Below are 19,407 nucleotides of genomic sequence, written 5' to 3' on the forward strand. Positions count from 1 at the left end.
ACAGAATCTGAAGCAGGCTCCAGGCTCTGAGCTGTCAGCACAGAGCCCGACGCGGGGCTTTAACTCTCGAACTGAGAGATCATGACCTGAGCGGAAGTCAGACACTTAACCAACTAAGCCACCTGGGTGTCCCTACAATCCCACTTTATTGGAGAAAAATATACACATGTAGAAAGGGAACAAGAAGGAAATATTCTCTTATTTTGGGGGGTGGTTACTATTGGATGGTAGGCTATAGGTTGAGCTCTCTTCTTCTTTACGCTTTCATTCATTTTCGAACTTTTCCAGAATGAATACACATTACTTTTACATTTGGAAATAAACTTATTTTAAATGTCAAAAGTGTAAGTTGCTACATCAGCTTCCAGAAAGCTCCAATTAAGTCTTCTCCCTCTCCCAGTCAGGCTATTCCCTCTCATTTTAAAAAAGGGAAGGTATTGTCACACTATTAAGCAATCAGGCAGTAGGCTTCATCCAAGAGTAATAAACTGACCTCTCAAGAGAAAATTAGTGAAGCTCAGGAAATTAGAGTTGGAAACCCCTACTGAATGGCCTAATGCATCCCTCAAGAATCCGCACCATATACATTACACTTTCTGGTGTAGGCACTTTCTTTTCCATTTAATTGTAAATATTTCAAGTGATTGCAATTTCACTGCTACATTTCAGATAAGTCAACAGCTATTAAACCATCTCTCCTGAGTGGAATATAATAACTTCAGCAAACTTCAGAGATGTCCATTTAACTCTCTTGCCTGGACCTGTTAGCTGAACAAGTAGCTTAGACCTCGTTCAAATTCTGGCACCTCCACTTAGCTGTAAGACCTTACACAAGTCCCTTTACCCAGCTTGTCATAGTTCCCTCATCTGTACCTCACCAATGGTGCTGTAGGAATCAAATGAGATGATGCATCTAGGGAATGCATCAAAGGCAGACAATAGGTACTCAGTAAATGTTTGGTGATTCTGGAGTGTCAGACCAGTGTTGAACAGGTGTTTCCCTGGCAGAGGAGATGGGCCATGCTGAGTTAACAACTCCTTCTTTTGTATTTCCCTGGGTGGCACAAGTGGGTTGGAGCAAACAATATAGTCCATGACCTTGAATCAGCAAAATTCCACTGGGTACCCAAACATTGGGCTTAGTCATACCAACTAAATTCACCAGCCTCAGACCACAAACATGGCTCAGAGAGAATCCACTGAGCCTTTGCACTGTTGATAAGAGCTGCAATTGTAACACTGGCCTTGGGGAAAGAGAAGAGAGAACCAAGGGAAGAGTGTGTTTGCAACAGAATCAGTAGGGTTTGGTGACTCGTTCATGTAGAGACTGAAGGAAAGAGAAGAGTTCCCCAACTGGACGACTAAATGCACAAGTTTACTGATCCAATGAGTATCTACAGAGCACCTACTAAGGGCCAAGAACTATTCCAGGCACAGGGGATACCGTAGTGAACCAGGGGGCGGGGCGCGGGGGGTTGGGGAATCTCTGCTCTTGTGAGTTTATCTTCTCATGGGGAAGACAGACAATGAACAGGAAACAAAGAAAGAGGACAGTTTCTGGTGGTGATAACTGTGATGAAGGCAATGAACAGGGTAATGGGGTGGGAAATAAGAGGGCCATATTTAGATGGTCAGGGAAGGACTCTCTCAGGAGGTAACACATGCGGTGATGGGTCCTGAAAGATGAGAGGGGCCCACGAGGTGGAGAGAAGGGGAAGCATTCGAGGAAGAAGGAGCAGCAGATGTGAGTCCTTGAGGTGGGGAAAGGCTAGGTGTATTTGAGAATAGAGCAAAAATACCTTCATTAACTGAAGTACAATGAGAGGAGAGAATTGGTAGGACAGATGGTTGGAGAAGTGGACAGGACTTAGCTAAGGACCAAGCCTTGAGAAGCAGGTTCTTAGGAGGTTAGACGTGTTCCCTTTGACATACTGAGTTTGAAGTTCCAGAGGGGATCTCCAAACTAAAGATCCAAGACTTCGTCCTAAGAAGGAGGGACAGTAGTGACATACAAGAAAATGTTCAGTTGTGTCAGAATCGCTGATGAATGTTCTAAAAATACAGATTTCTGGGGCATCACCCAGGGAAATTCTAATTCAAGTAGGTCTTGGTGAAGATCCAGAAATCAAAAAATAATTAAAATTTTTTTTTAAAAATCTGGAAATCATTGTTGTTATACTCACGGGTAATTCTCATCTATTCAAGCAGTATTCCTTGCATTCTTACTATGTGCCAGGAAAATTCTAAGTGCTGGAGACAGATCTCTGAACAGGTTACAAAGCATATAGGGTGGAGAAAGAACCGATGGTAAACACATAAACAAAGTACAATAATGATACATGTCATTAAAAAGCTGGTAAAATGTAGGGTAATATTTACTGTGAGGACCTACACTAAATAAATCTAAAAAGAAGATCTATCTCTGAGGAAGTGACTTTGAGTTGACAGCTGAGAAATAAGGACCACCCATGTGGCCGTTTAAGGGAACAGCATTCCAGGTAGAGGGAACAGTCAAAGCAAAGACTTGGTTGAGAACTTGGTTGATCCAATGTTTTGGTTTATTCCCACTTGATTAACCAACCAAACTGGGGGAGAAGGCATGGTGGAGAAGGCACTATTTCATCTTTTATGTGTTCACCCAGCAAGCTATATAAAGCACATACTCAGTTCCAGGCACTGTGCCAGTGGTGATACAAAGATGAGCAAGATGGTCCCCTCTCTCAGTGAGTCTGTAGTCCAGTGAGGAAGGCAGATAATGAAATCAGTATGGCCCCATGAGAAGTGGAAGCATCCCAGATAATCAGTTCATGTTCTGAGAAAGCCAAGCAGATGATTAATACTTTTGATGTATTATGATGTGAGCAACTATTTTTGAAACCATACATAATAAAATTACTTGGCATTTCTCTGTGACCGGCCAGCTCAGAATATCTGGATTTTTGGTGAAATATTTTCACCAACGGATATTGGGTCTGAGATACTGCAGAAGGACTATATTTTGCAGAAATAGTTTCCTAATAATAACTAACATGTATTGAGCACTTAGATTCACCTGGTTTGAAATGCAACTTAACAGTGTTCACAAAGTCCCTTTGAGGGTCCCTATTACCCACTTTTTTCAGGTGAAGGAGTTGGAACCCAGTGAGGTGAAAGGACTTCCCTGAGGTGATTCAGCTCAAATGTGACAATTTCCCACCTCTGTCTGGATTTGGAGCCTCAGTTCTGGTCATAGCCCTTCCCATGAATTGCTTAGTGATGCAATTGCTATACTCATCTGGGTTCCGAAAGTGGACCCGTCTCTCTTCTCCCCATCCCAGTTATCCACTTGAACTGTCTACACCAACCAGATCCACCTGCCTCTCCCTCCAGGGGCTCCATAGGTGGAGAAATGGAGAGGAGAGGATTCCTTGTTTGCACAATTGGGAAAAAGTCCAGGGCACACGGCACAGGGCAACTGGCACTGCTCTTCCATGCTACCGCGGCAGTCTCCAGAGGCCCCCTGTGCAGTGCCTGGAAGGTTGGGCCCAAAGTCTAGTACCTTGCTCCCAGACCACCTGTTGGGGAAGAGAAATTACTGGGGCTCAGTGTTCAGGGTCTGAGTACCAGAAGGGATTGGGTCAGGAAAAGCAAATTGTTAGTCAAGAGGAAGTAGGAACTCTGTGGCCACATGGATAAGGTTGCATTACCCTCCGTTACACTTAGTGTATTCAAATACAGCAGCTCGAAAAGATACCTGGTCCTCTTCAGAACGAAGGCGGGCCAGTTTGCACCTTAAAGGGCCTTCGCTCTCCCCTTCACTGTGCCTCCTGCCATTCTGGACTCGGAGTGAGTCTGTGCGTCTGTCTGATGGTCTCTGGGTGTGTCTGCAAGAAGTGCCTTTCCCCTGTTACTCAGGCGGGCGGGCTCCCTCTCCTCCCCGCCGCCTCTCCTCACCCCCTTGCTCCCTCCCTCCCTCTTGTGCCGAGGTTCTTGGCCCAGGTCCCTCAGCCCAGGCGGAGGACGCCGGAGAAGTGAGGTCACGTCTCCCTCGAGCCCCGCGCCGCTGGCTTTTCAGAGCCTCGCCAGAGCGGGCGGCCAGAGTCCCAGACCACACCGACCGTGCGCTCCTCCGCCCTCCCTGTGCCACCGGCCTCGCCCATGTCTCAGTACAACGACCCCAGCGCGGACTTCAAGAGGGCTTTGGACAGCAGTCCCGAGGCCAACACCGAGGATGACAAGACCGAGGAGGACTTGCCCAGGCCCAAGAACTACCTGTGGCTCGCCATCGTCTCGTGTTTTTGCCCCGCGTACCCCATCAACATCGTGGCTTTCGTCTTCTCCATCATGGTGAGTGAGTTAGGACCTGGAGCAATCAGGGAGGGGAGACCTGGGCAGCGTTGCGCCAGTACTGGGGACCCAGCGCGCTCTCCACCGCTCCCTTACGCACTGCCCGGCGCACCCGGGGTTTTCCGTCCTCTGCGCCCCCTCCTTTTTCTCAGGCTCTCAGAACTCCGCCACCAACCACTAGCGCCTCCTCTGCGCTCCCTGGGGCGCTCAGAGCCCTGACCCAGCCTCTCCCAGGCCGGCTCTCCACGTCCTTCCAGCGCCCATGGTGGGTGCACTCTTTCCAACACGGGGAGTTCTTCCGTGGACTCTGCGGCTTCTTTCCCTGTCTCCTCTGACATCCCTGGGCACGGTGCGGCTCTTCTCAACCTGTTTTTCTGGAACCTCCAAGTGCGCCACCCGTGCGGGCAACAGCACGCCCCACTCTCTGCGCGCGCCGGTTCTACGGCCCGCTCCGTGCCGCGCCCGCGGCTCCCCCTCTCCAGCGCGTGGCACTCTTTTAGCACACAGTCTTTCTGGGGATCCCCAAGCGATTTCCGATGCCCTCTCCTCGACCCTGGTCCCGTGCTTTCTTAGGCACCCCTCTCCAGGCAACGGTTCCTTCTCGCTTCTTCCTACGCCAGCTCCCTCTCCTTGGCACTCTCCGCCACCACCCACCACCCACCATCCCGGCCCCCTCTCTCCAGCGGCCTGCACTCTCTCCAGGCCTTTCTTGAGCGCCCCCTCCGACATGAGCCCTCCCCTCTCTTTTACTCTTTCTGCGGCGCGCCTACCCTATCTCCGCCTCTCTTGGCGTCCCCCAACGGCTCCCTGGCACCCCTCCACCGCTCTGTCCCGGGGCGCTCCCAGGAATGCACTGGGGTACTCCTCGCGCCCTGTGCGCGCCCGCCTCCCGAACCGCGCGCCTCTCTCGCCCAGACGCTGCTGGTGGTCCAGTCTGCCCTCCCAGAGCTGGGCTCCTCGGCCCCCTTCAGCCCCGGTGGGAACTCCCGGGAGAAACCCACCAGGAGGGCGGCGAGCGTCCTCGAGGCCCTCGCCTTATTGACTGGAGCAGCTGGCCCGGGGGTGGCGGCGGGGTGAGGTTCCGACCGGCACTGTCCCGGGACAACCCTTGCAGAGAGCTCCCTCTCCCGCGGGTCCACCTCGCCTGCAGCTGGGCGACCCAACTCCGCAGCCACAGACCAAGAGTGGGATTCAGCTCAGGAAGATTGAGCTGAAGATCCGCCCCCGTCCCCCACGCAAGTCCGCCCGCACTCGCTTGGTGGGCACACACAAAGATTTCATCTGCACGCTCAGCCTGCTCTGTCCCAAACCCCGTTTGTCCGTTGTCTGCACCAGCATGCAAGCGGGCCGCCGCTGAAACTGACTGCCTGGTTTCAAACATGAGTTCCGACCACAGACTAAGCTGTAGGATCTCCGGAAATCGCTGCACCTCTCTTACCTTCCGCCTCTTTTTGTCTGTCAGATGGGAATAATCATAGCCATAATTTCTTGACGTTGCCGTATTAATGAGATGATTATAAAACGCTTGGAACAAGTGTCCAGCATGACGTTAATACTAGATCTTTACTCAGATGTCAGTGTTGAAAATCAAAATCCCCACAAGCTCTACTCCCCTTTCCCTGCTGTTTTCTGCCCAAAGCACTTCTCTTCCATCTGATACATTGTTTTACTTACTACTGTGCTTACTGTTTGTGTCCCTTCCTTAGAGTATAAGCCCTATGAGGGCAGGGGTATTTGCCAGTGTTGTTCGCTGCTGTATCTTCAGCACCTAGAAGAGAATCTGGCAGGTGATGGATGCTCCATAAATACATGAAATGAATGCATGTGTGAGGGAATGAATGAATGAATGAATGAATGGTGTTAATGGATCATGATGTCTGCTCAACTCCTGCTGCCTTTTTCCTCACTGGAGCCAGGAAAACCATGGTATCAGGTTCCTCAGAACCAGCCAGCCAGTTTCCTCCCTTCCTTCCTCACCAGAGAGATATCCGGTCTTGGGTTTTCCGCAGCGAACTGGGGAGGATGCTGCAGCCAAATTCCCCAAGCAGCAGCAGACGCTCTGGCTGGAATCGGTGCCCACACTCTATCCTGATTTATTAATGAATCAGCAGAGAGTTCACCCCTTTCCCAGTCCCAATTATAAAACTGCCTGCAAAGGCTTTTTCCTTCATTGATCGGATATGAGCTAACACTCCAGCTGGTAGTGACAGGTTGGATACTAATGATGCCGCTTGGTGTGTCCTGGGGATAAGATTGGTACATGCTTTGAATGGAAACCTCTTTTTTTGAGCCCCTCCTCCCCATTCCCTCTCTCAAGACTTTTCCAGTAGTTTTATAGCAAGACACCACTCCAATGCCAGAAACCAGACACTGGAGTTGGGAATGTTGACCATGGGCAAGTTTCATACCTTCGCAAAGCCTTGGTTTCTTCATCTAGAAAATGGGAATTTGAGGGGCACTTGGATGGGTCAGTCGGTGAAGCATCTGACTTCCACTCAGGTCATGATCTCACGGTTTCTGAGTTGGAGCCCTGCATCAGGCTCTGTGCTGACAGCTCAGAGCCTGGGGCCTGCTTCGGATTCCATATCTCCTTCTCTCTGCCCCTCTCCTGCTTGCATTCTGTGTGTGTGTATGTCTCTCTCTCAAGAATAAACATTTAAAACAATTTATAAAAAAAAAAAGAAAGAAAATGGAAATTTGAAAAGCGTTTTAACTGGAGCAAAAGCATTATAAGGATGGAACAAGATAAAGCATGTCGAGCTCCCAGCATTGTGCTAGGTACATGCAATAATTTTCAGACAGATGGATAGATCTGGAGCCTGGAAACAACATATGTCACATATGAAGCCAAACAGAACATCAAATAAATGAAACCCAAATTCTAAAAAAGAGCTTCCCACACCCTCTCCATCGCACTCCCTCTGAGGTGCTTTCCCATTGAAACCATGTGGATCTGGGCTCGACACATTTCAAGATAAAGACTCCAAAGTCCAAAGAATAAAGAGGAAGAGGAAAGGTGTGCAGGAAGGAGGTGGCTGACCCACTTGGCCAGCTGTATGTTTCCCTAGGGTGTCTTGTGGGCTTCCATCTGGCTATTTCCAAGTCTGACTTATCCATAATTTGTGGTAAAGTCAGGCACACCGCTGCTGGGAGTGATGCCATTCCCCATGGAGGCACTCAAAAACTGTGGTGTCGCAGTGATGTGGGGGCACTACCAGCATTTGTTGGAAAGAGCTAAGAGTAGTCGCATGCTGCATTGCTGGAGTCTGTCACCCAATGAAGAACTGACCTACCCCAAATATCAACAACACCCCAATCAAGAAACACGGTAAAGATAATACAAAGTCACATGAATGTGAATGTATGAAAAATATTGATAAGGCTCAAAATAACTAGTTCCCAGAACTGTAGGAAGAACGGGCAAATCTCGAAACAATTGAGATTCTTTATTAAACCAAGCCTGAGAAGCCTTCTATAAATTACCCAGTTGGAGATGTTGAGGGATAATAAAACTACTTTGAAAAATATACATTTGGAAGAACATTCTTCAAGCTGTGTGTGGGCATCTGTGATCTTTCCACCACTCCCATGTGGAGGTAGGGAAGTCCTGGGAGTTGTGAGGCAGTCAGTGCCCTACAGGTGAGAATTGGTACAACATGGCTTGTTGTATCCAAACTTTGATGAGCCAAGCATTGCCAGGGGCAGAGACATAGACATCTTTGCTACTGCCTGCATTGAAAGTGCACTTAACCTGTACTCAATTTCAGGGACAGATGTCTCAAGAACTTCTCCCCGGCCTGAGCCACTTCTAGCCCAAATTGCACATTCGTAGGAATTTGAAAATGGCACCCCTTCTGCATACAGATGGAGCCCTGCATCAGGCCATATGGCTTGGAAAATGGAGCTTCAGGCTGGCTTTCAAGCCTCATTCCCCACGCTCCCATCCATCCCTGGGTATCTTTGTTTATTCCATCCAAAAGGAACTCCGTAACTTCCATACGGCTTCTGACTCTGGAGAAAGAATGTCTGTCTGTGCAACAAATATTTCTTGAGCATCTATTATGTGCCATGCTCGATTCCAGATGTCGATATACTCCTTTACCTCTGTCAAGCAGTAAATAAGATCAGCAAGATTTCTGTGCTCTTAGATGTAGAAGAAAGGTTCCAGGCAAATTGCAGGAGTGTTGGCAATTTCAGGTTGAGTTCACCATCTGTTGTTTGTGTGGCTGGAAGTTGCTACCTGGCTCAAGAGACTGGAGTTGAATCCATGCTGAGCCTCCATACTTGATGAGTACGTGATACAGTCATTTGCACAGCTGAACCAATCTGGTCACTCTTAAGAGTGAATATGAAACAGCCAATGACATTTGACTGGGTGATATATAAGCCTTCTTTCAACAGAACTTCTCCCTCACACTTAGAGAACTTGTCTAGATAGCAACCACTGAGGTTCAAATCCTTTTCTGCCATTTGCTACTTTTGTGATCTCATGCCACCGACTCAGTCCTTCTGAGGCTTGGTTTTCCAACCCTGGAAAATGGCCATTGTGATAGTACTTACCCAAGTACTGCTGTGAAGACTGGATGATAAAAGTTAAATGTTTTCATCCCAATGCCTAGGACACAGCTAGCATTCAATAAGTATCGATGATGATGATGATGATGATGATGATGATGATGATGATGGAGATGACGGTGTGTTAGGGATACAGCCATTGCCTTTTCAGTGGCAGTTTTTCTCTTTTTATTGAGACTAGAAAATTCAGTAAGAACAAAAGCAATGACAAGAAAATGTCACTGGAATAAATAACTGTTGCAGCCTAAAAGTAAATATTAATGCTAAACTGGAATGCATATGAATAAACAAGGAAGACTTTTGGTTAAGCACGGAATATTAAACATGCTTGCTCCCCTCCACTCCCTTCCAAAACCACTTAAAATGAAAGTAAGTGAATTTAAAAGGGCACAAACACCCAAGGACAAATTAGGAGAACAGGCGAAGAAATGAAAGAGGTGACAAAATCTTGGAAGATGGAAAATGGCTAGCTGAACACCGACTGACTTTACAGAGTAGGTAACACTGAAATCTGAATCCTGCAGAAGAAGAAGCCAACAAGAATAAAGTCAGTGTACCCTAAAAAAAACTCTAGAAAGACTCAGAAATTGGAGGTACCCATTGAAGATATCACTTCTGAAGGTAGGAATTAAAAGTAGGGCCAAAGAGAGGAGGAATCTTTGAAAGTCTGTTTAAGAAGTCATTATTACCAGAGGTTATCTATCAGCCCATGCACTAGGCACCTACTTCCTCAACAACCCTGACAAAAGATGGGAGATTTGCTCTCTGGTGAGATTAAACACAATGGCTCTAGACACCTGAGGTTACAGTTAAGACACCACGGAACAAGGAAGGCTCTAGCCCCTGTCCCCACTTAGTACCCCTACCCTGGCATCCAGGTAGGAGACTGGAGAACTTCTCTTCAAGAATGTGGCCATGCCAAAAGAAAACAAACCTGCAGACACAAACATTTAGAAGTTCTCCAGAGAAATCATGGAACTGTCACCCAGTCATGCCAGGCCACCCACCAGTCGACAAGCCCCATCCTCACACACAAAACTTCCAAGAAGTTTTTCAGTGTCTCACTTCCAAATATGAACAGGCAGTCACAGATTATTGGACATGGGAGCAATTCTTCTGAGTTAAGAGACCTGTGGTTTACAGAAGAAATGAAGTGCAAGGAAATAAATAATGCCAAGAAGCGCAAGAAAACTTCAAGGACAGATGATGAGCGTCCTCAGAGAAATAAGAAACTGGGTGGTAACCACAAAACAAGAATAGGTTGGGAAAAAAATAAATCAGAGAAGCAAAACAGAGAGCTTGGGACTTAAAAATATGAGGGTAGATTAAAAAAAAAACAGACGGATTAGAAGTCAAAGTTGAGATAAACTCAAGGAAGTAATACAAAAATCAAAAAGATGGAAAAATGTGGCAGCAACTTAAATGTCCATCAACAGATGAATGGATAAATAAAAGGTGGTATACACATACAATGGAATATTTATTCAGCCTTTCAAGGAAAGGAAATTCTGATGCATGCTACAATATACCCCTTGAAGACGCTATGCTGAGTGAAATAAGCCAGCCACAAAAGGACGAATATTCCATGATCCCACTTACATGAGGTACATAGAGTAGTCACATTCATTGAGACAGAAAGGAGATGGTGGTTGTCAGTGGCTGCAGGCTAAGGGGAATGTGGAGTTATTGTTTCATGGATACAAAGTCTCAGTTTGGGAAGACAGGGAAAGTTCTGGGGAAGGGTGGTGGCCATGGCTGCCTAACAATGTGTATGTACTGAATGTCACCGAAATGTACACTTAGAAATAGTTAAGAGAGTAAATGTTATGTATATTTTGTCACAATAAAAAAAAAATGAGGAAGGATATTTTCTCCCCCAAAGATGAAAATACTCAAGAAAATCTAAGAAAATTTGAGAATCATTCCCAGAAATCCAACATCTTATCGGAAAGTTCCAAAAGCAAACAAAGAAAATTGAAGAGAGGAAATTATTAAATAAATGATTACATGAAAAATGTTCAGAACTGAATGCATGAGTTTCCAGATTGAAAGAGTCCCCTGATACCCAATAAAATGTGTACCAAAGCACATCATGGTGAAATTTCAGATATTTAAGGGTAAAATTTCTCCCCAATCCTACAAACTTTAGAAGAAGAAAAAGCATGCCATGTTTTCAGCAATGTTGAAAGTTAAACAGTGAAACAATGACTTCCAAATCCCGAAGGAAAATTGTTTCCAACCTCGATTTAGACCCATCCAAACAATTGGTCAAGGGAGAGAATAAAGATATTTCCAGACATTCAAGATCCCCCCCCCCAAAAAAACCCAAACAACAATAACAACAACAACAAAAACTATCTCCCATACACCATTTCTCAGAAAGCTATGGGAGGATGTGCTCCCCCAGCACAAAGCAGTAAATCAAGAAAGAGAAAGACACAGGATCCAGCAAAAAAAGATCCAACACAGAAAAGAGGCAAAGAGAAATCCTCCTCATAACAAGGCAACGGGTCTCATACACCCACAGAAGATTCAGTGGATAATGGATGGGTGGTCTGAAAGCCATTGTCAAAATCCATTATCTGGTCGTGGGCTGGCAGAGTAAGCTATAGCCCTGCCCCACGCCTGACCACATCTGCTCTAGAAGACAAGGTTTGTGGTCAAAGAGAAAGTAAATACCCGCAGGATGAAAGGCAAACCAAACTGACTGTTCTTTCCATCTGACCCAGGCTCCACCAGGGGCTGCTCATCCATCAAAGCTATGTTTCAAGCGGACTTCAATTAAATTTAGAGAGGAGATTGTATGTGTGTGTGTGTGTGTGTGTGTGTGTGTGTGTGTGTGTGTGTATGGGACCAAGGCAGAACTTGGAAATAACAGATCTCTCAGTCTAGGCAGCTGACCCAGGAGATTTAACACTGTTCACAAGTTGGAGCTCTAAATACTGTAGCCAGTAAGCTACAATAGACCCAATACTGGGTCTACTGCTACTGTAAGCTACTGTAGACCCAATAAGGCCTCTCAGTTTGGGTTCTCCCAACCCTCTCTAGCTCTTCCCACACGACTGTCAGCTGAGAAACGGGGTATTAATATTAAGAGACCCTTGTGATTTATTTCTTATGAATTCTGGCACATGAAGCTCTGAAGGGTAAAAAAAACGGTTCCAGATGGTAAGAACCTTACCTGAAGTGTGGCATTGTTAGAAATTTCTGTTATAGATGCCTGCAGATTTTAGAGATATGCATGTCAGCCAAGCAGCCCCTGCTTTGTTTGTTACTATGTGGCAGAGGGTGGCCACTGACATTTGTTACTTGGGAATCTAGACGTTAAACTGCTGAGTCCTTTCAGTCCTAGGCTATTGGAGGTACAGATTACATCTATTTCAAGATGTTAATCTGTGTGCTCCTATAAAAGAAAACATGTTTTTTTTGCCTCTCTAAAAGAAAATACATTTTAAATACTATTTTAATTTACTGATAAAATGATATGACGATTGCATCATAACATAATATGGGAAATACAGATAAAACAAGATTGACCACTAATGGATGGCTCGTGAAGCTGGGTCATGGGAACATGACTTTTTTCATGTTTAAGAAAATTCTGTAAGAGCTGTTTTTTCTTCTTAAACGTTTATTCATTTTTGAGAGACAGAGAGAGACAGAGCATGAGCAGGGGAGGGGCACATAGAGAGAGGGAGACACAGAACCTGAAGCAGGCTCCAAGCTGTCAGCACAGAGCCGGACGCGGGGCTCGAACTCACAAACTGGGAGATCATGACCTGAGCCAAAGTCAGATGCTTAACTGACTGAGCTACCCAGGCGCCCCCATAACACCTTTTTTTTTTAAAGGAAAAAAAAAAAGTAGTCCAACCAGAGCCTATTTCCCAAAGTCATCAAACACTGCCCAGATAACAATAGCAGCTATTAAATGAGTCAGCAAAACAGGCCATGGTTGAGGGGCAGTTTGTCATTAATAAGCAAATTATTTCTGACTTATAACGTATGAATTTTAATGATGACTTCGGAGGAAACTTGTGAAGAATCAAGGGGAGACCAAGCAGGAGGACTCACCTCCCACGCGAGTGCTTCCCAAATCTCAAGCACTTGAGGATCTTGTTAAAATGCAGATTTTACTCCTCTTTCAAAACTCAGCTGGAAAATCACCTCTTCCATGAGGGCCTTTTTGATTGCCCTTCTCCCTCACCCTAGGTTGTGCCCACTATACTTGGAATAGATTTCTCTCAGTGCACTTTTATTTCTTCACACCAATTTGTGCACGTGTGCCCCTTGAGCTCACCTAGCACAATGCAGAGCACATCGTCAATAAGTAACATTTATTTGATAAATGAATGAATGAACTGGATGAATGAATGGCTACAGAGGCCTAAGTTTGTTCTTACCTTTATCTCTGAGGATGCTCCTTGCTTCTGAGCTATGTTCTGCATTTCTGCCACAACTTTTTTGAAAAATATCCAGGAGATCTACTAGGCTAATGCCATGATTCACCGAGAGGCTGGCCAATGCTTGGTTCCCAACGATAACTTTCCTGGCTGGTCTGGAGCTCACCAGCATCCTCACACTGCAGACCAGTGGGTCCACACTTAGAAACTGGTCTCTATCCTCAACTTGCTAGTCCATGGGACGACTCTCTTCAGTTCAGAGCCACTCATCCAGAAATGCGATGCCTTCAAAACACGAGCCTGAACATATCTGAAAACCTCCAGTTATGCTGGCATTAGGTTCGTATCTCAAAACTACAAGGTCAAGAATTAAGCCAGACTTCCCAGAACCATGCTTCTTGGACAACTGGTTCTGCCCAATGTTAACAAGTTTTACCAAAAAAGGGGCGGGGAGGGGGTTATGAAATTGGGAGGTCAAATGCTAAGTTTAGCAAAAGTAAACTGTTTCCTTTTCTTCAGGGTTTCTCAGAATGTGTAGCCAACACTGTGCCTTGTGGCTCTTCAGTGGCAGAGTTAACAGAGGGCATAATTTGCTTAACATGTAGCCCAGGACCCTTTGATCCTAAGGCTAATACGCCACAAAGCACACTTTGGGAAATACTGTTCTTAATGATACAGGTTCTCACTCTTAACGGACTGAGCCATTGTTGATACGGAAGTGTTCCATCCCTAACATTCTTGTCTTGTACGCCCACCTCTCCCCACTTTCTTCCAACAGAGGTGTTTTTAGTGGGTCTCCCTCCCCAAACTTCTGCTGATGTTCTTTCTCCCTCATTCTCTCTTCTCCCGTAGGTGAAATTCAGAAATTCGTCTTTCTGTTTCCTTTACTCTTTATGTGTCCTATTCTCCCAAACTGAAGGAGGCCTTCTATATTTAACTCCCTCTTCTGATAATTTCATTTGTTCTTTGTTCTGGACAATTTTGGTAGTGTGGTATCTCGCCATTATCATCATCATCATCACCATCATCTTATTTGTCCATATGTCTTTACTTCTCAAAGCATTTTCATATGGACACAACTTCACTTTTTCCTCACAAAATCCCAGCAAGGATATGCAAGAAAGCCGTTTGCCCCATTTATCCACGAGGAAGCAAGGCTCAGAAAGGTAACACTAAGTAACATATGGAATTGATGAATCCCTACATTGTACACCTGAAACTAATATAACACTGTATACTAATTACACTGGAATTTTTTTTTAAAAAAGGAAAGAAAGATGACACTAGTGGGCAAAATCAAACATGATGGTCCTTGCCCCATGGAGTTTATAATCTAGCCTCTTGAAGGATTATAATCAGGTGGCTATGCCTCGCTCTTTGATAGGAATGCAGCTTTGATGTTCTGAAAGCTTTCCCTTTTAATAGACTTGCCCCATCAATAAAAGAAGCATCATATAATACTCTCAATCAAGCCTGGCAGAATTCCTCTCTAGCTTTTTGGTTTTAATGACAGACGGGCAAAAGGACAACTCTCACTTGTCCTTGAAGATATTTATGGAGAGAAACAGCCCAGAAGCACGAGAAGGAGACAGACAAGCATGAATGAATGAAGGGTGCTGACAAGGAAATGTGCCTTGTGATCTACAAGCCCCATCTCTAAATTTCCAGCACTACCTCTAGGCACAGAAACTTAGGAGCAAGCAAAATCTAAATGAGAAATCTGAAAGTCATCTGAAAACTCACATTATTACTAAAGGACCCACACCCATCAAGCTATTTTGATGGAGCCTGCTACTGAGGAGTTGGGGATCTAAGACAATGCTGATCTATATAAAGAGTTCTTATGCCCGAACGAAAGTATCTGAGACTGTGTTCAGGCATTGATGTAAGTCTATACAGGTATGTGAGTCTGTGTGTGTGTGTGTAAGAGAGAGACAGAGAGACAGAGACAGAGAGATAGAGAGAGATACATACACAAAGAGAGACAGAGAAAGGGAGGTAACTTCACTTCCCACTGGCCAAATATGTACTAGAGATACAGGGATGGTGAAGATGAGAATGGGCTTGTAAGAGAGAAGACGTGTCTCGAAGGAAAGGGAACACGTTCCAAAACTGGGATTTCAGTACTGGCAACCCGACACATCAAACAATAACAAAAATTTCAAATGCCGTACTGTTTTCCATAGAGAAGCCCACTTTTTTGTTCTGTCTCTCAACTGCACAGAGGTCACCTGATGCTCCTGAGGTTACGTTCTTCATGCTTTTGAAGGACACGTGGCTCATAATGCCTTCCCTTGAGCCACACTATCTCCTAGGTATCTACCAACGAAAGTAAATGGACACTGGCCAGAACACCTCCAATACTTCAACATCCCATGAGCCCCAAAAAAGTCCCTTCCATATTTGTGCTTGATTGTGACGAAGTCCAAAGCCCATTTTCAATGAGAAGGAAAACAGAAGAGGCAGGGGTATTGCAAATAGACATCTGTATGACCAAAGACAGAGAGAGCCTGGGTCATTAGCCTTCTCCTCCAGTTATGGTGTCCCTGACCCCTGACACTATGGTAGGAAGCTGGCTGGGTGGCACTTAGCCCTGAACTTCAAAGGGAAAAGCTGGAAAAAGGAATTCAGTTGAGGGAAGAGAGCTTTAAGCCAACACAAAGAAACGTCACTTGAGTATGCCTGGTCCCCTCAGAGAAGACACCACAGCACTTAGGAACCCTCTGGCCACTTTTTCAAGGGTAGAAAGCAAGGAGCAGGCGTTCTCCCACGTTCATTCACTCATTCAACAATTCATGAACACTTACTATGTGCCAGACACTATGGTGACCCTGTAGATAAATGTCAGCTTTACACAGCTAAACTTTTGGGCATCTGTGAGCTAGCTGGTTCTCAGTGACTAGAAGCAGCCCACATGTTGGGTCAGTGAATTAGCCTCTCTTCTTCCCCCAAGAGTTCTGAACTTGTTAAGAAATAAGATACAGGAAACAAATAGATGATCTGTTTGTTCATTCCAAAGTGATCTACTCTGCCCCCAAATTGAGCCAACCTACACCTACCCTAAACTCTATGGGCAGCACAGAACAACCACAGCCTTCCTCTGCTTGTTGAATGGACAGTCAAGGTCTTGGCTCTCTGAGAACTTGTCTTAGTGGGGGGAAGACAGACTATACACAAGTTAGCACATAAACAAGATCATTTCAGAGAGTGGTAAATGCTGTAAAGAGAATATACAAGAAGTATGAGAGAGAAGGACTAGTGGGAGCAGGTGGTGGAGAAGAGATTCTACTTTAGAAAGTGTGGTTGGCAGGGGCGCCTGGGTGGCGCAGTCGGTTAAGCGTCCGTCCGACTTCAGCCAGGTCACGATCTCGCGGTCCGTGAGTTCGAGCCCCGCGTCGGGCTCTGGGCTGATGGCTCAGAGCCTGGAGCCTGTTTCCGATTCTGTGTCTCCCTCTCTCTCTGCCCCTCGCCCGTTCATGCTCTGTCTCTCTCTGTCCCAAAAATAAATAAACGTTGAAAAAAAAAAAAAGTTTCAAAAAAAAAAAAAAAAAAAAAAAAAAAAAAAAAAAAAAAAAGAAAGTGTGGTTGGCAAAGGCTGAAGGATGAAAATAAGCCAGTCATGGCAAGATCTGAGCAGAACCAGGAAGTGCAAAGGTCCAGGGGTAGAAAAAGCATGGTGTGTTCCAGGGACATATGCTACGACATCTATGTCATCCACTGAAAATGGACCTAACTCCCCCAGGAAGGAATCCCAGAATTGGTCACCAAATAGAAAGCTAGGGCTTCTGTTATCTGATGAGGTGTCACACAAGAGCTCTTCACAGATCATTACTTTGCCCAGGCCTCAAGCCAACCTGCTCCCACATTTAGGACCAATTTTTGGTTTACTTTTACTTCAATTCATTCTAAACTAGAACAATCACTCAGAATTAATCTGGTCACTGAAGAAGTAAGATCTATTTCTGTCTGGGTCTCAGTTTCCCTAGGCATTAATGGCCTGTGAGTGTGAATACAGCAGACATTAATAAACAATAGCCCAGGGGCGCCTGGGTAGCTCAGTCGGTTAGGCAACTGACTTCGGCTCCGGTCATGACTTCGTCTTGAGTCATGATATCCCAGTTTGTGAGTTCAAGCCCCATACCGGGCTCTGTGCTGACAGCTCGGAGCCTGGAGCCTGCTTCGGATTCTGTGTCTCCCCTTCTCTCTGCCCCTCCCCTGCTCACGCTCTGTCTCTGTCTCTCAATAATAAATAAATGTTAAAAAAAATAAAGAACAAACAAACATAGCCCAGGCTTCATTGGTTCTTGGCCCTCCCTGCTAAGTCACCTCCCACAAATTTCCTTTCTGTATTTCTGAGAGGTGCTTCTCACATTCTCACACAAAACTGCAATGTGGTAACGGTTAACTCGTGCTGTTTCCAGCAGACATTGGGGTAACAGTCATATACCCTCAAGCTGCTTCTCAGCCCTGACATCATCTCTTGCCTGACACTACCAATTCTCTGGCCTCCACCATTTGGTCCACTGGAGCCCTCAAGATACAAAAGCCCTGTCACCAGGCCTTGCTTCTTAAAAAAAAAAAAAAAAAAAAAAAAAGTATACAACTCAAGTGATTTTTATTCTACTCACAAAGTTGTGCAATCATTACCACTATTTAAATCCAATAAATTTTCATCACCCCTCAAAGAAATCCCATAATCATTAGAAATCACTTGTCACACCTCTTTCCCCAAACCCCTAACCTACTGTCCGTATCCATGGATTTACCTATTCTAGATATTTCGTATAAATGGAATCATACGGGGGCGCCTGAGTGGCTCAGTCGGTTAACCGTCCAACTCGATTTTGGCTCCGTTCGAGCCCACATCAGGCTCTGGGCTGACAACGCGGAGCCTGCTGGGGATTCTCTCAGCCCTCCTCTTTGCCCCACCCCCCCCACCCCTCCCCTGCACATGCACCTGTGCACGCTCTCTCTCTTTCAAAATAAATGAATACCTCTTTAAAAATAATAAAGATAAATGGAATCATGCATTATATGATCTTTTACGACTGTCTTCTTTCACTCAGCCTAACGTTGTTTTTTTTTTTTAATTTTTTTTTTTAACGTTTTATTTATTTTTGAGACAGAGAGAGACAGAGCATGAATGGGGGAGGGGCAGAGAGAGAGGGAGGCACAGAATCGGAAGCAGGCTCCAGGCTCTGAGCCATCAGCCCAGAGCCCGACGCGGGGCTCGAACTCGCGGACCGCGAGATCGTGACCTGAGCTGAAGTCGGACGCTTAACCGACTGAGCCACCCAGGCGCCCCAGCCTAACGTTTTCAAGGTTCATCCATGTTTCAGCATGTCAGTCCTTCTTTTTAAAGATAAATAATATTTCATTGTATGGTAAGACCATATTTTGTTTTTCCATTCAGTTGTTGATAGACTTTTGAGTTGACTCCATTTTTTGGCTATCCTAAATAACATTCCATGAAGGTGCATGGACAAGTTTTTGTGTATGCATGTTTCCACTTCTCTCTGGTGAGAAGTATATACTTCGGAGTGTAAGTGTGGAGTCATAGAGTAACTCTATAGCGACTCTGAGAAACTGTCAGACTGTTTCCAAAGCAGCTATGCCATTTTACATTTTCACACAGGAGGGTTCCAGTGTCTCCACATCCTCAGTAAAACCTGTCATTGTTTGTCTTTTTATTCCAGTCACCCTCCTGGGTATCTTGTGGTTTAGATTTGCAGCTCCCTAATGACTAACGATAGTGAGCATCTTCCCATGTGCTTATTGGCCATCTGTACATCTTGTTTGGAGAAATGTCTATTCAGATCCTTTGCCCAGGTCCTTTGTCCAATTTTAATTGTTTGTTTGAATTGTTGTTTGTTTACTATTGTTGAGTTGTAAGAGTTCTTTATATATTCTGGATGCAAGTCCCTTATCCCATATGTAATCTGCAATACTGTCTCCTCTGTAGTGGGTTGTCTGGTCCTTGTTTCTTTCACTTGCCTTGTGACCATTGGGGGGGTCTATGTGTTGCAAAGTTTTCAATGAAACGACTTTTTTTTTTTTTTTTTTTTTTTTTTTTTTTGCTCGGAGCCTCTCTCTCGTTTACTCCCCA

At 45.3% G+C, this 19,407-nt stretch overlaps 1 protein-coding gene across 1 annotated transcript in view; it reads left to right on the plus strand.

Annotated features, from left to right (window-relative positions):
- Positions 1–4,001: 4,001 nt before the first annotated feature.
- TMEM233 (transmembrane protein 233) overlaps positions 4,002–19,407 on the plus strand; it is a 37,797-nt gene continuing 22,391 nt past the window's right edge. The window contains exon 1 of the mRNA XM_043557729.1: positions 4,002–4,326. Coding sequence (XP_043413664.1) covers positions 4,138–4,326 — 189 coding nt within the window. The 5' untranslated portion in view covers positions 4,002–4,137. The remainder of the gene's footprint in view (positions 4,327–19,407) is intronic.

This window comes from Prionailurus bengalensis, chromosome D3 (genome assembly GCF_016509475.1).
Source record: "Prionailurus bengalensis isolate Pbe53 chromosome D3, Fcat_Pben_1.1_paternal_pri, whole genome shotgun sequence".
NCBI lineage: Eukaryota > Metazoa > Chordata > Mammalia > Carnivora > Felidae > Prionailurus > Prionailurus bengalensis.